This window comes from Notolepis coatsorum, assembly GCF_963971535.1.
Source record: "Notolepis coatsorum genome assembly, chromosome: 4".
Classification (NCBI taxonomy): Eukaryota; Metazoa; Chordata; class Actinopteri; order Aulopiformes; family Paralepididae; genus Notolepis; species Notolepis coatsorum.
In genome coordinates this window covers 74,904,774-74,921,187 of record NC_140168.1, presented here as the reverse complement: position 1 = coordinate 74,921,187, position 16,414 = coordinate 74,904,774, and the positions used below count along the sequence as shown (strand labels likewise).

Below are 16,414 nucleotides of genomic sequence, written 5' to 3'. Positions count from 1 at the left end.
TAGTTCAAGCCCAGGTCCCTGAGCTTGGCTATGAGTTTGGAGGGGACTATGGTATTGAATGCTGAGCTGTAGTCGATGAACAGCATTCTCACATAGTTCCCCTGCCTCTTGTCCAGGTGTGATGCTGCTGTGTGCAGCAGATGGGCTATGGCGTCCTCCGTGGACCTGTTGGGGCGATATGCAAATTGCAGAGGGTCCAGGTTGATGGTGAGGGAGGATACAGTACAGCTATCCTCATAAGTATCTATTAATTTGTATCAATTAGATACTCTTTGTATATACTTATTCTGAAAGAGTTGAACTAATTATTTTCGCTAGCAATAGATCTCATTCGATTATTCATTCCATTAAGCCTACTGCCAGCAGGCACATTTAAAGAAATATAATCTGATTGATTGGGGTAATGAGGGACTTAAAATTAGCCTATAGATTATGCATTTAACTTGTCGGCGAGGCTATTGAGCCGTACTGTATTGTACCCATTCTGCAATCTGTTAATAAAGTTTTAAATCAATCAATCAATCAATGCCGTTAGAAAATCAGGATTTCTGCGATCGACATCTGCTGTCTTTTCAACTGAGGCGGCCGCGCGCAATTATCCTGAGTATCAAGTCTGGTTCGAATTAACAAGACTGAATCAGCCTTCGAGGAACAGGGAAAGCGCGGATTCAAACATCGGGTTAATTGAATCTGGATAATGGGACTTTTGATCGACTTAGTTGAACCAGGTATGAGGAATAGGGCCATGGTGTTACAAATACAATAATGATGATAATGACCAACCCACCTACGTCACAATAAGAAATCCTCCACATTGCGATTTTAATGAAAGAATGTTTTAAGCTGTCATTGCTGGAGGCATCATGTCTACGGAAGTTGCTTTAAGTGCACTTTTGTTCTGTATCGTCTCAGTTCCACCTTCTGTTTATTTTTTTTATTTTTTTTAACTCTTGCTCGTACATAAATAGAAGGGTGAATGGACTGCATTTATATAGTGCTTTTATCCAAAGCTTGCAAAACTGTACAAAGTGTGCAAAACTGTTTAGAGTTTTTGGACGTGTGTGAGATTATATGCATAAGTGCCCCTTTTAAATAGTCTGTTTGATGTTGAATTGCACAGGAATGTTCAGTGTATCGTCTCATCTCATGTGAAGTCTGAGCGAAGAACTACAACATGACATGGTAAACGGTAACATTGAGCTAATCACTCAGTCCTGCACGGTTCTCTAAAAAGGTATTTTAGATTTCCTGTTGACACAACTAGCTTGTTTCTCTCTGAATCAGACTCCAATCAAGGACCTGTATCACATGATAAACTACGCCTTGGGGACGGTCCACCTGGCCAACAACAGCTCCTTCTTCTGCCCTTTGACCTTGAGGGGCGGCCTGGGCAGACGCGCCTCCTCTCCCGTAACGTTCCCCCACCTAAACTACGACGTGAGTCTCACTCCCCAACTCAAAAATCTCTATTTGTTCCATACTGAAAGGACATTTTTAGTATATTCAAGTGTGTTAAAAGTATATTTCTACCCATATGTACTTTTCTGAGTACACTTGCAATGTATATATAATTCTTTTTTTTATTTTTTTACATGTGCTTTCATGTATGAATTCAAAGCACATGTTTATTACGATAGTCATTAATATGCTGTAAGTGTAAACTATAAAGTGTATAGCAAATGTATAATTTCATTATGTTTGAACACACCTTAAGTTTATCTCTGTCTGTCTCTCTCCCTCTCCCTCTCGCCCTCTCCCCGTAGCCCTCTCTGTGGTATCACTCTAGCGCGGTGCTGGCGTTGGCTCTAGACGCGCTCACCAGTCCCTACAGGATGAGGCAGAACAGCACCCCCATGTGGCAGGTGGCGGATTCACTGGCGGTATCTGGCCGAAAGGTGACATCACGCTCTCCAACTGGGCTGGGGGCGCCAAATGTGGCCCTCTGCACATTATTATTATTATTATTATTATTATTATTATTATTATTATTATTATTATTATTATTATTATTATTATTATTATTATTATTATTATTATTATTATTATTATTATTATTATTATTATTATTATTATTATTATTATTATTATTATTATATTATTTTTTTGGCCTTCAGAGTCATGAGATATTCTGTTTCATTGTATTCGTTAACAGTAGTCTGGTCATTTCCAAATATTTGAAGCTGTAGCCCTATTTTCAGAAATCTCGCCTAAAGGTACATGCCTAAGTAAATGGAAGATTTCTCCACTTCTACAAGGCCAATTAGCATGTTATTGGTATCTAGGGACCTGGGGGTATGTATTTACAGTGTCAGAAATATTGTGTCTGTTACTAGGCTTGAGTAAATTCTAATGAAAAAAGGGAGAATATAAATGATGATTTATTTTTGCATCTGTGCCGGTGAATAACACCATGTTACAATTGTGCTGGAACCAAGCTCGCTCACTGAGCTCATTCAGCACCTTCTTGAGATCAAGTGTAAAAAGAATCTAAGCAAATGAATAAAGGGAAGATGATTAAACAAAGATTTGTAGATACAGTAATACATTTTTAAATTTTAATTATAAATTCATATTTGACCTTGAACTTGACCTTATTATGGCCAGATCATACATTTATGGATAGGGAAAATGCTCCTCTTTCAAATGGCAGGGTTACATCTGGATTTAGTAATTTCCTTGCGGTTTTACGATAAAAGAGATATAATTAGCATTTTTTTGATAAATTCTTATTTTCGGTATCGTATAAAACATCGGTAATGAATGGGGTTATCCATTTTAAAGTTACGTTTTGGGTGAAACCATAATGATACCAAGGATACCGTCTTACTAAGTTCTGATAAAATATTCTCCTCAATCCATTTCCAACTGCCTATTTCGGTCTTGCATATGTAACCCCATGACAAGGGGAATCTGGCATTATAAGAGAGATAGTATGAGTAAACATCCGGAATACTAAGTCTACCGCTATTTCTTGGTCTCATCAATTTCTTGTAGCTGATTCTAGGTGTCTTCTCCCTCCATAAGAAACCTGTAAATAACTTATTTATCTCTTTAAACCAATAAGAGGGGAATTTGAGTGGAACAGCTGATATTAGAAATGATATTCTAGGTAAAATATTCATTTTTATTATCTCTGCTCTACCCCATAATGAAATGGGCAACACTGTCCATCTCTTAATATCCTCCCTAATTGTCTTCAAGAGGTGTGGACCATTAGAATCAAAAATCGTATCTATAGGTGTCCGGATGTTTATTCCGAGGTATCTCATACCTTGTGATCTCCACTGTAAGGGAGCAGAACCAATATGTGAAGGATGGGTCAGGTTATTCAGAGGAATAGCTTCACTCTTATTAAAGTTCACCTTATATCCTGAAAACTCCCCAAATGCTTTAATCAGCTTCATCACCTGTGGGATTGATTGACAGGGTTGTGTTAGTGTTAATAGTACATCATCTGCGTACAGATTAGCTTTAAAGTCAAGTTCAAGTTTCTTTAATAGTTGTCATACAGAAGTACAGAATACTTTTATACAAAATGCTTCTTACTGTTACGCTCCAGAGACTGTGCTAGACAAGATAAGTATGAAATAAAATAAAGTAGCATGTAAAAGGAAGTAAAAATAGAGGTCACAGTGTTCAGTATAGACATATGTACAATGTTTGATGCAGACTAGAAGTAACTGAGTTACCATACAATATACTATGCAATATACTAATATACAGTACTATATAGTGCAAAGCAGAAATGGGATGAGGTCATGCCCCCCAATATTGATGCCCCTGATTTTCTCCTCTGCTCGTATGGCACATGCCAGCGGTTCGAGTGCGAGGATGAAGAGTGATGGAGAAACCGGACAACCCTGTCGGGTGGACCTGAATAGCTGAAACGGTTGAGATATAATGCCATTTGTTTTAATTGAAGCTAGTGGTTTGTTGTAGAGCGCCATTACCCAATGTATGACCGTGGGTCCAAAACCGAATCTGGTAAGAACATAAAACAGATAGTGCCATTCTATTCTGTCGAAAGCTTTCTCAGCATCCAAGGATAAAGCTACCGCTGGTTGTTGTAGGTTGCCTGCTTTTGACATGACATGAAATAGTCTCCTCATATTATTAGAAACGTGGCGGCCTTTAATAAACCCTACTTGATCAAGGTGGATCAGTGAAGGCATGACTGTCTCTATGCGCATGGCCAGGATCTTAGCAAATAGCTTATAATCGCTGTTCAATAAACTTAAGGGACGATAATTACCCATTTGTGAGTGATCTTTATCAGGTTTAGGTAACAAAGAGATAGTAGCCTGGCACATACTCTGAGGCATGGATTGATGAACTATTATGTCATTGAATACTAGTGTAAGCAGTGGGGTTAGCCTGTGTTGAAACTGAAAACTCTAAGGTGTATCCATCATTCCCTGGTGCTTTCCCTGTTGAAAGGAGGTTCATGGCAGATATGATTTCTGATTCTCTGATAGGACCCTCTAAATGCTCCCTTTCTACCTCTTGTAATGTAGGTAAGGATATGTCCTTAAAAAATATATCCATGTCCAATGTGTTAACATCCAAGAGCCCACATGTGGGCCCTCATGAGGACGATTCGCGATGCCACTTTGCCGACCCCTAGCGGCTCGGGTGTGCATTTCTTTTAATACAATATATAGATAGAATTAAAGCCCTATCTGTTGCCTGTCAATTGCCCTTTCCGTTCCGCGGTTCTCGAGTTACATGCCGATATGTGAGGCGTGTGCCAAAGTACACATTACCACCCCCGACTCCCGGGGCTCTCGCTCCATCAATCATTTGGCGATCTTGAATTTCTTTTGACAGGGTTGTAGCCAATGAGTGTGGCTTTCCAATGATACCCCACATGGGGATCTAATACGGTCTCTATTGATCGATTTATGATAAAGAAAAGCAGGGTCCCCTTATAAGGGGACCTTACAGCTTAACAGGTTAATTTCCAAAATAGATATAGGAAAACTCTCATTGATGAGTACAAAAACGAGGAGCTCTAAAAAATCTTATTTTATATATAATTTTTATTTCTACAAAAATGTGTTATTTTTTATTGATGTTTATTTTGTTTGTTATTTTAGGTTTGTAAGACATTTTGTTTTATGTATGATATTGTGAGGAAGGGGCAGGACTAGATAATCATTTGCTTCCTTCTGCTCCTTCTCAAACTCATTTGTTTAGCATTTAATGAAGAATGTAAGATTTCATTTTTAACAGTTTTCTTTAGTATCTTTAGATTAAATAAACTCAACTCAACATTTCAGGTGGTCGCTGCGTATGGTGCGGTTCCCTTTCCCATGATGCACGGCGCCTCTCTCCCCGACGCCCTGGGTGACTGCTCAGACGCGTTGCCATGGAAACCCCTATCGGCTTGCCCGGAGCTCGGCGACGGCCGCTGCTTCGCCCAGTCGGTGACTCTCAAAGACCTGGAGGGCCAGAGACTAATCAGGCACGTCTCTGATTCATCGTTGTTGTTGCTACGCATGATGTGAAGATGTACCCAGTACCCACAATAAAAAAATATGTTCCGCCCACCTTGGGCCCATCAATGACAACAACCTTTTAGCTGAAGATTCCAGCTTTGCCACTTGGCCAACTAGTAACGACCCACTTCTAGGTCACTAAGCACTGTCCCTCTGGGGGATGTGATCTAGCACTGAGACAGAAAGTGTACGTGTCTGGTAAATCTAATGGGAGGATCTTATGAGTCTTATATGTCATGTCTCCTGGGGGACAGTGCTGTAATGTTGTGGTCTCTGCCTACAGCTCTCTGGCACCAGGCACACAACCTCCCACTCCCCTGCACAGCCTTCAGTGTGGAGAAGACATCCTGGCCTCCTACATCGCATCCTTCTACCCTACATCCGAACTGTGAGACACACACACACACACACACACACACACACACACACACACACTGACCATCAGGGGCCACGGACCACCAAAGTCCCTGAGGGCCCCAGGTTTCTAATGGTTTTATTTAAAAGCCCATTATACTGTTTAAAGGCACACTAAGTAGTTTCAGCCACTAGATGTCACTAGAGCACCACCAAAACAATGTGGTGTTTACACCACATTGTGTGTGTGCTTGCTTGCCGTCAAAAAATGGATGTCGCAAAACTTTCTACTCCTTAATGCAGATAAAACTGAGATGTTAATTGTTGGCCCCCCAAACCACAGAGGCCTGTTTCAGGACATCTCCCTCAACTTTGATACCTGTCATGTATCCCAGAGCTCCACCATAAAAAACCTCGGAGTCATTTTTGATTCCTCCCTCTCATTTAATGCACATATAAAAAACGTCACCAAAATTGCATTCTTCCATCTTCGTAATATCGCAAAAATACGCCCCATTTTAACTCTGGCTGATGCTGAAACCCTGATTCATGCTTTTGTCTCATCACGTCTGGACTACTGTAATGCACTTTTTTCAGGCTTACCTAATTCAAGCATCAAAAATCTTCAACTCGTGCAAAATGCGGCTGCACGGATACTAACTAGAACTAGAAAATTTGATCACATCACACCAGTTTTGTCCGCCCTACATTGGCTTCCTATCCAAGCCCGCTCTGACTTTAAAGTGCTACTCCTCACCTACAAAATTTTAAATGGGCTTGCACCGCTCTATCTATCTGATCTCATCTCCCGATACTCGCCCGCTCGTGCTCTGCGCTCACAAAATGCGGGGCTTCTATCGACCCCTAGGGTTAAAAAGAAATCCGCCGGCCACAGAGCCTTTGTCTACCGCGCTCCCTACCTGTGGAACAAATTACCTGCCGTCATCAGGGGCGCCTGCTCTGTCGAAGCTTTTAAATCCCTGCTTAAGACTCATCTTTTCTCTCTCTCCTTCAACCTACCTTGATCTCACCTGGTCGGGGACTGACCTTTAGATTAATCTGTGTAGTTTAGTTATGGTACAGGGTACTACATGGTACCACTGGGTAGTTTACTATAGGGTAGTTTAGTTAGGGTACAGGGTACTACATGGTACCACAGAGTACTACTTGGTACTGCATGGCATTACAGGGTACTACATGGCTCACACAGCTCTGCATGGCACTACATGGAACTACAAGGCACCACAGGGTACTACATGGCACTACAGGGTACTACAGGATACTACGGGGTACTACATGGCACTATGGGGTACTATAGGGTACTACATGGCACTACGGGGTACTACATGGCACTACAGGGTACTACATGTCTGCTCCTTTGCAGCACCACAAACATGGGAACTCTCTAACTCTTCCCCCCCCCCCCCCCCTCCCTCCCCCTTCTCTCTGAGTACCCGTCTCCTGGCGCTGACCAAGGTGATGGATGCCTCGGGGTCTTGGCCAAGCTTGTAGTGACTGCTCTACATGCACCTCCGAGGCATTGGATCAGTTATTCACCGCCGTCTGTCCGTGGTCCTGTCAACTGATTAACAGACTGTTAACAGATTAACAGTCAACGCGGTTTCATTGCTGGGTTAAGTACTTCTATTCTATTCACATAATACGCTTACTTCATATATCTACTCCATTCACATATATGCCTACCACTTGTATCTATTGCTATGTCCGCCTACTACAATCTCATGAGCTGTCTAACGCCTGTCCCGTCTCCCTGTCTTCCTATGACTTGCTGTCCTGGAGTGTTGACCGGAGTGTTGGACGTCCCGTGACGAAGGCCGGGAGATTGCGACCCCCTCTGCGTGCCCCCCTGTCTTCGGAGGTCTCGTAGTGGTGACCGGAGTGCCGGATGTCCCGCGATGATGTCGGGGAGTTCGCGACCCTCTCTGCGCCACCCCCCTTCCCCCTGTCTCCGGCTGTCCCTGAGCAACGACCGGAGTGTTGAATGTCCCGTGACTAAGACGGGGAGGACGTGACCCTCTTGCGCCGCCCCTGTGCTTCAAATAGATCCGCTATCAACTCTATCTTTAATCTTTCAAAATGTTCAATTGCTATCGCTATTAGCTCTATCTTTAATTTTTCAAAATGTACAGTTGCTATTGCATGCACTCATCTGTGTTTCACCACACACATGAGTGCATGCTTACCAACTGTCCGTCTGCAACACTACTATCACCGACATCTAAGAAGGGAGATCCCCCCTTGAACGGCCCTTCTAAGGTTTCTCTCCTCCACATTGCCTGTGGAGCTTTTTTTCCCTATTAGGTTTTAGTGAGTTTTTCCTTACCTTCGCGTGGGGTATGTCTGGGAGTGCTTGCATTCTTTCATTTATTTGCATTCATCTAAAAAATGTTTGGACCCTATGGTGTTCTTGTTCTGTTCTTGACTTATTGTTATGTTGTCTTCTTGACTTGTTTAAAGAAGACCTGTACGGCCCATGGGGACATTAACGTGTGTTGTCGGGCCCTATAAATAAATTTGATTTGATTTGATTTGATTTACAAGGCTGTAGCCAACTGTGCCATCAATCTGCAGATCAAACTGTCAAACTAGGCATTGCAGATCAAATATGACTCAAAATCCAGCCATATCCTATCAAACTTACCACAAATTTTTTTGTCAGAAACATATTTTAGGTTCAGCTTTAGGTAGAAAAGGTGAATGTTTACCAACAAACAAGTCGCCATTTACTTTTTGAAAATGGGAGCAGAGAACCATGGACTGCCCACTAGCACGTGTCACACACTTCTAGTGGCTCATAAAGACACCACCACACACTTCTAGTGGCTCATAAAGACACCACCACACACTTCTAGTGGCTCATAAAGACACCACCACACACTTCTAGTGGCTCATAAAGACACCACCACACACTTCTAGTGGCTCATAACTAGTGATGATTGAGAGGAATTATGGTTATGAGTCTATACATTGTTTTAAGTGATGATTGAGAGGTATTCTGTTTGTAGTCTATAAATAAACAATTCTACTCATTATACAGACTATTCTATGAGTTGACTAAACCTCTATTGTTGACAGCCCCAATGCTAACAACAATTGTTTAAATGTTTACTATTGATTAAAGCTGCTATTCTAACCCGTCTCCCTCTTGCCATGCAGGGCGCTTCAACTGGTCTCCTCCCACACCAAGCTGACTTCGCCTTTCCCCCAGATATTCAGCCAATCCCTTGGAGCACAGGGCTTCCTTCAGACCGAAGCTCCTCCCCCTGCCTGTGAGTACACCTGGATTCCATTGTCTAAAGCGTATTTCTTTTTTTGTATCCACTTTTTCTCATTTTTTTTCAATTTTTTTCTCCCATCCCAATTTCGCCTCGCCAATTCTCCCTTCAATTCTCCCCTCCCCTGTCTTGAACATTGCTAGACTATCTATGCCTCCCACTGGTCTGCTGCAGTGAGGACCAAGCCTTGCATCACGTGTCCCCTCCGGTACACAAGGAGGCAGCTGTCGCATATTTTCACCTGAACAGCCCGATCTCTCAGTGGCGAGGAGTAACGCGTGGGAGGCTCACGCTGCCCCCGATACTTCCTGATTCTGCTGTACAGGCGCACCAACCGACCTGTAGGAGTCGCTGTCCACAACGTCCAATCCCCACCCACCGGCTTTCCCACCCTCCAACACTGCCAATTGTGTTAGTATGACGACCGGCTAAGCCGGTAGCAACGCCGAGAGCTGGGCTCGATACCAGCATCTCCTGCGTTAGTGGCGAGCGCCTTGACCACTGCGCCACTCAGCCGCCCTGTCTAAAGCGTATTTCATACTCGCAGGTTATTCCAGGGGGTTTTTGTTTTGGAAATAGTTTTCACTGGGGAGGGAGCATAGTGTTCCAGGATCATCACCCAGCCTGAACAACTGACTGTAGTGTAGTGTTCTAGGATCATCATCGCAGCCTGAACAACTGACTGTAGTGTTCTAGGATCATCACAGCCTGAACAACTGACTGTAGTGTTCTAGGATCATCACAGCCTGAACAACTGACTGTAGTGTTCTAGGATCATCACAGCCTGAACAACTGACTGTAGTGTTCTAGGATCATCACAGCCTGAACAACTGACTGTAGTGTTCTAGGATCATCACCCAGCCTGAACAACTGACTGTAGTGTTCTAGGATCATCATCGCAGCCTGAACAACTGACTGTAGTGTTCTAGGATCATCATCGCAGTCTGAACAACTGACTGTCGTAGAGTGGAAGCCAGCGCTTTATGCAGCGTTTCTGGAATGCTAGCTAACGTTTAGCCCCGCCCTCTGGGTCAAATGCCTCTATACTTTGCTATGGAGACTGTATGACATTTGGCATTTAATGTGAGGATCATATTTGTTTATCTGATAAGACAAAGAAAATAACGTTTCTACGTGTATTTCCAAGAAGCACACCAATGTAGTTTAGTTGATCTACAACCTGCAGCCATGTTGTAATGTCATTACTTCATAGCTTATCTGCTGGAGTCTGGCGAAACTTTAACGACAAATATTTCAGAATAAAAAATAAGCTAACCTAGCAAGCAGTTAGTTCTTCCTACTTGGAGATGTAGTCCATTCATTAAAAAAAAACAGTGTAGCACATCCTCAGTTCAGCCTTAAAGGTAGAGTCTGTAGTGTCGCCAAACAGCGACCTCTAGGCAAAATAGCCCCTGTTGGTGCTGCATTTTGTTTACATCTTTTATTTTTGTCTGATGTGTGGATTGGATTTTACTGGGCATAAGTTAACTTAAATTGAACTTTTATTAATCGCCTTGGGGAAATTTCTTCCTCTGCATTTGACCCATCTTAACTATTTAGGAGCATGTCCATGTCTCTCTCCTGCTGAACCTCTGTCCATGTCTCTCTCCCACTGAACCTCTGTCCATGTCTCTCTCCTGCTGAACCTCTGTCCACGTCTCTCTTATTTGTCTTCAGCTGAACCTCTGTCCACGTCTCTCTTATTTGTCTTCAGCTGAACCTCTGTCCACGTCTCTTATTTGTCTTCAGCTGAACCTCTGTCCACGTCTCTCTTATTTGTCTTCAGCTGAACCTCTGTCCACATCTCTTATTTGTCTTCAGCTGAACCTCTGTCCACGTCTCTTGTTTGTCCTCAGCCGTGGCAGCAAGAGTGTCCTCTCTCCCCGTCCTGACGTCTCTTCAGTCCAATCATGCTCTGAACCCCTGGCTGTCAGAGCTCCACCGTGGCGCCACGGCCTTTGACATCCGCCGTGTGGAAGCCAGCTTCCTCTCCCAGGGGCTGGAGCTCGCGGACTACCAGGAGGCCCTGGAGCAACTGCGGCTCCTGGCCCTGTGTTACCGCGACAACAGCGGTGGCGTGATGCGGTCCTCCTCCACAGAGGAGAGCGACGATGATTGACGTGACAAAAATGAATGAAGTCCATTAGTCGACTGTTGGGACAGGGTGTCCAAAAGACATCTCAGTAAGTTGTTTTAAACTGCAGTATCAAGATAAAAAGAGGATTTCAGATGCAGGCTAAGAATACAACTGCTTAAAAGAAATTCATAAAACAACACTCCTAACCACATTTTCAGAGTTTCACGAAAAGTCTTCCTCTGTCACAATTTATATTTGGGTTGATTGAAAGGCTAATTCATGCAGCCTGGCCTCTGGCTGGCCCCCAAACGCTTGCTGGAATGAGTCTTTGTTGGAAAGAACTCCAAGCACTCTCGCCTCGCCGATGGGATGACCTGACCTCCAGCGACTGCAGCTGACATCAGCGCCAGCCGCCAGCGTGGCCTGCTCCCCTGCACATCATCGCATGCTCACAGCTGCAAGGAGATGCCAAGGAGAGAGTTGCTTTGACCAAAGGACCAGAAATGTATTCTGCAGGGTTCCATCAAGAGATTTGGAATGGGAAAAGGAATTTGACAATTCCCAGGCGTTGGGGAACATGGCAGAACATGGGGGGGGGGGGGGGGAATGAAAATTATTAGAAAGTTTGGAAAAAGTCCATACCAAGTTTTAGTAATAGCTTGTGGTCATACATGTCAAACAATGACAGAAGAACCTGCAATGTCAAAAATGTTAAGCCTGGAAAGGTGTGCAATTTGTTTTTTAGTAAACATTTGATTAAATCAAAACTAAAAGGCGGCTTGTTTTTAATGGAGAGAGTACGACACCTGCTCCCTTCTGTTATATGAATATGGAAAATGTGTCGGAATTCCCCCGATTCCAGAAAAAAGGTGAAATGTTTTGGTTTTTGAAAAGAGATTTTCAAAAGAATTACGTTGCTTGTGGAACAGCTTTGGCCCCAGAATCTATTTCCTGTCCGCTATTTTGGCCCGTTTAGAATGTTTATGTTGTTAGAAAAGGTCTATGCAAACTAGAAATGAATGAATCTGTACAAAGGAACCATGTTGTTACACTAAAGAAGAGGCACTTGTCATTTAACCCTTTCACTACCACACTACAGAAGGTGAACGGGTTAACCCTTTGTCGTGTGGCAGTGAAAGGGTTAACCTTCTGTCTTGTTGCAGTGGAAGGGTTAACCATTTGGTAGTGTGGTAGTGAAAGGGTTAAAGGGAGTCTGTCAAGACTTCAGAAGGACATGCATGTTTAACAAAGTCTGTAATGAGATGGAAGGAGCATCATCGGCACAATATGGACCGCTGGTTATGTTTCTTCACGTTAAAGGTGGAATCTGTAATGCTGTCGGAACAGCTGAAGAGCCTTGCTTGGTACTGCACATTTGTTTACATTTTTTGTTTCCGTTCGATGTGTGGGTTGGAGTTGAGTGGGGTTAGAGGGAGGGGTTGTTATTGCTGGCCACACCCCAGGCTCTGCCAAGAGAGGTCTGGAGACATTCACAGTATAATAAGTTACTAATTATTCAGTTGTTCTGCCTTGTGTGTGTCTGTAAATAAATCTGCTTTATACTAAGTCCTGTTGTTTTTATTGTATTTTCATAATCTTTTACACAATGTCAACAAAATGTGTAATAATGATATCCTTATTATTAGGGCCCTAGTTTGTACATCATTGATCCCCATGGAAATTTAATCATCATACATAAGCTAGTGTGTCAAGGTTATTATAGTTAACTAAGACTAACACTGTCATACATATGCTAGTGTATTTATGTCAAGGTCACCTGATTTTGTAACAGCCATGCTTTGAGTGTGTGTGAAGGACCTGAGCGTATTAGTACTGCGGATGTGTGATGGGAATAGTAATAACTGGGGCAGACAGTTTTATTTATTAAAAAAATAAAGAATCTAAATTGTCCTCTCCAATAGAGCACTTAGGATCAATACATTGCATGAAGGCACCAAGTACATCAATAAGGGAAAAGGGCTGAAAGGAGAAATTATGGGTCTTGAACAATCAGTAACAGCATCAAGAGGGGGCCTGTATAGTTTATGTCAAATAAATGACCGGCCTCGGTCAAGTGCCTGAAAGGGAATTTAATTGGAATGTAGTGGTTGGTCTATATATGGTCCTCATTGCTGGACTGTTGGATGAGGACTGCGTAGATTGAACCCCTAAAAGTGCTTATTCCAGTGAAATTCAAACGAGTTGTCAACATTGTGTAGAGAGAGGGATGCACTGGTGATCCTGAGTCCTGCACATTATTATCATTCAGACAACTCAGAAATAAATGCACCTCAACTGTGAGAAAAGCCTAAACAAACTTATCTAGACTTAATTACTAGTTCTTATTCAAACCTGACAGAATTCTGGACATGTTAGAGTAGATAACAGTGTGATCTCTGATCAGAACATAATTTGTCTTGCATTTAAGCTTCTCTTGATTGGTTAGGAAGAGGGGTGACAGTGGCTCAAGAGGTAGAGCAATCGTCTGGTAATGTGAAGGTTCCCATTTCGATTCCGGCTCCTCCCGGCAGCGTGTCAGAAGTGTCCTTGAGCAAGACGCTTAACCTCTAACTACCCCTGATGAGCAGGTTGGCACCTTGTATGGTTCCCTCCACCGTCGATGAGTGAATGCGATGCATAAGTTGTAAAGTGCTTTGGATAAAAGCTGTTACATAAATGCAGTGCATTTGCCAGGGACCCCACAGTGAAACATGGAAGATCTCTGCACTGCTGCTAGACTATGAAACGCTCACAGTGAGTCAATGTGCCCATATGTGTTTTGGAGCAAAATTCGAATATAGAAATCTTATATTATATTATAGGTTTAACTGGGATATTAAACAGAGTTCCTGCAGGTTTCAACAAGTTAGTTAAGACTTTTTAAGACCACTTTGAGTAGAATTTAATACATATTTCAAGGCCACACTGGCAAAAAGTGTATGGAAAATGACTATTGTTACTATAGTTAATGAAAATTGTTTCTACAATCACATTTTGAAGTTCATTGATATGGTAAACTTTAAAACTGCAAGTTATGTACAAAGCAAGAATTAACCAATTACCGGTAAATGTAAGAAGCACATTTCTGGATGAAGAGGGGGGATACAACCTCAGAGGACCATTGAACTTCAAAAAACCTGTGATGAAAACCAACCTGAAAATAATGTGCATCTCCTCTTACGGAGCCACCCTGTGGAATGGGCTAGACTCGAGGATGAACTAAAATATTGTGAAAACATGAATCAATTCAAATCTAGACAAAAAAATCTATTTTTGATACAGAAGGGAAGAAGAGCTTTAATTGCATATTAATAAAAGAAAATACGTATGATACTGTATTGTACGTTATATCATATTACATTATATATTATAATTAATTTGTATATTATATTGAACTATATTTGCAGTATATACTATTATATTATGGTACTATATTATATTGTATATATCATGTACTATATATCTCATATCACATTATATATGTACTGTATACACGATTATGTACTATATACTGCAGGTATACTATACTGTAATGTGTACTATATGTATGTACTATGTATGTATGTAAATGAAAAAAACTAAACGTAAGTCTCTTCAGGGGTAGGGCCCGACAAGCCTAGTGCTTCTCCCTAGCCCTTTTCGGACAATGCTGCAATAGCAGCTGGTAAAACTTTGGCGATTTATGGAATGACCGTTGTTAGGTGTCCAAAGCCCGAAATAAAAAATAACTGAACTGAACGACAAGTCAGCAGGAAGAGTACAACTCTTACAGCTGAGTAACTGTTCATCAAACAGTGCTGAAACATGGGCGCTGCAGTGTTGAGTACATAGTAGAGACATTAGTATAGTAGGAAGAGTGCATGGTAGTATTAAGGTTAGTGTTTTGTTTTTGCTTACTTTGCAGCCCAGACATTTCCCCCAAACACATTTAAATCAGATGAAGTTATCGCAACATAGAAGTAACCTCCTAATCCAATAAATGTTTTGTTTATGACCTTAAGACCTTAAGTTTTAAGGCCTAAAAGCTGATTATTCATCCACAATATTCCTGTATAGTCGACGAGGGCTCAGAAATGTTAGGTACACAAGACACACGGGACAGGAGCTGTTTTTATAATCAACATGTTTATTTAAGGGACTGCCAACTACAGTGGTAAAAACCAAGCGTTTAAAGCCGAGTGAAAGACGAAGCTAAACCAAGGATCACCTTCTAAATTCAAAGTTACTGAACTGAAGAACCTGCTCTAAAAATGTTCAATGTGGTGGAAATGACCAGTAAAACGAAGACTACCCCACCGCCCACAACCCGCCCCCCAAAGACATCATGGAACAGTCAAAACAGGGGCTCTTTAATTTCAAATAACAAAATTAAAATAATAATCATCACCATGTATTGTAATAACTTTTTTTTCTTAAACATCACAATCTGGTTTAACGTTACCCACCAAAACACCATCTGAATAAAAAACAGATTCAGATTCATATTCCAGTAAGATGGTTTTTCGACCAGTGAAATTACAGACAAACGTAAATTTTTTGGGCTCAAAACTATGCTAGTGATGGCCAACATACTGGGAGATTTACACAGAACCTTTATCTCACTGCAGTGGCATGTTGTGGTGGATTAGAAGCCGGGGGGTAAACAGTGTATAAGAAGCCTGCGACACAGAAAGACGCTCGGTACAAACAACTGAATCCAATTCTTTTAGCTCTTTGGAAATTAATCTCCAGTAATTGGCAGCATCGTGTGAGCTAAATGAGAACACAAGAACAATTCACGAGAGGACCCAACAAGGTTGGTCCAAAAAAATTAAATTAAAGACTCAAGAAATTAACAAAAGAATTTAAATAAACGTGTTCCTTTTTTCCAAATGTAATTTCACCACCAACTTCCTAGAGTGAACTAGACAAAGGCAAAACATTGTCAAAAGTGCAGCTTATACACAAGAAAAATATAAGTCACCGGTTTCAAGACCAGGCAGGAAAAACTGTAGCGGGGGAACTAAAAGGAAAAGAAATTAACATCTTAAAGCTAAGAGTGCAACTGAAGATTTGTTTATAATAAAGCGCAACAATCCTTTATCTACGTTGAAACCCACCAAACAAGCAACTGGATGTATTTGAAATGGTTAAATTGGCCTTTGAAATGGTTATATTTTCCGCAAAAGAGAAAAAAGAATTGAAAAGAA

At 41.8% G+C, this 16,414-nt stretch overlaps 1 protein-coding gene across 1 annotated transcript in view; it reads left to right on the top strand.

Annotated features, from left to right (window-relative positions):
* Positions 1-11,803, top strand: part of msto1 (misato mitochondrial distribution and morphology regulator 1) — a 49,959-nt gene extending 38,156 nt beyond the window's left edge. Inside the window, exons 9-14 of the mRNA XM_084312730.1 lie at positions 1,285-1,437; positions 1,764-1,895; positions 5,280-5,464; positions 5,782-5,886; positions 9,030-9,142; positions 11,005-11,803. Of these exons, the coding sequence (XP_084168856.1) occupies positions 1,285-1,437; positions 1,764-1,895; positions 5,280-5,464; positions 5,782-5,886; positions 9,030-9,142; positions 11,005-11,267 (951 nt within the window). The 3' untranslated portion in view covers positions 11,268-11,803. The remainder of the gene's footprint in view (positions 1-1,284; positions 1,438-1,763; positions 1,896-5,279; positions 5,465-5,781; positions 5,887-9,029; positions 9,143-11,004) is intronic.
* The last annotated feature ends 4,611 nt before the right edge of the window (positions 11,804-16,414 follow it).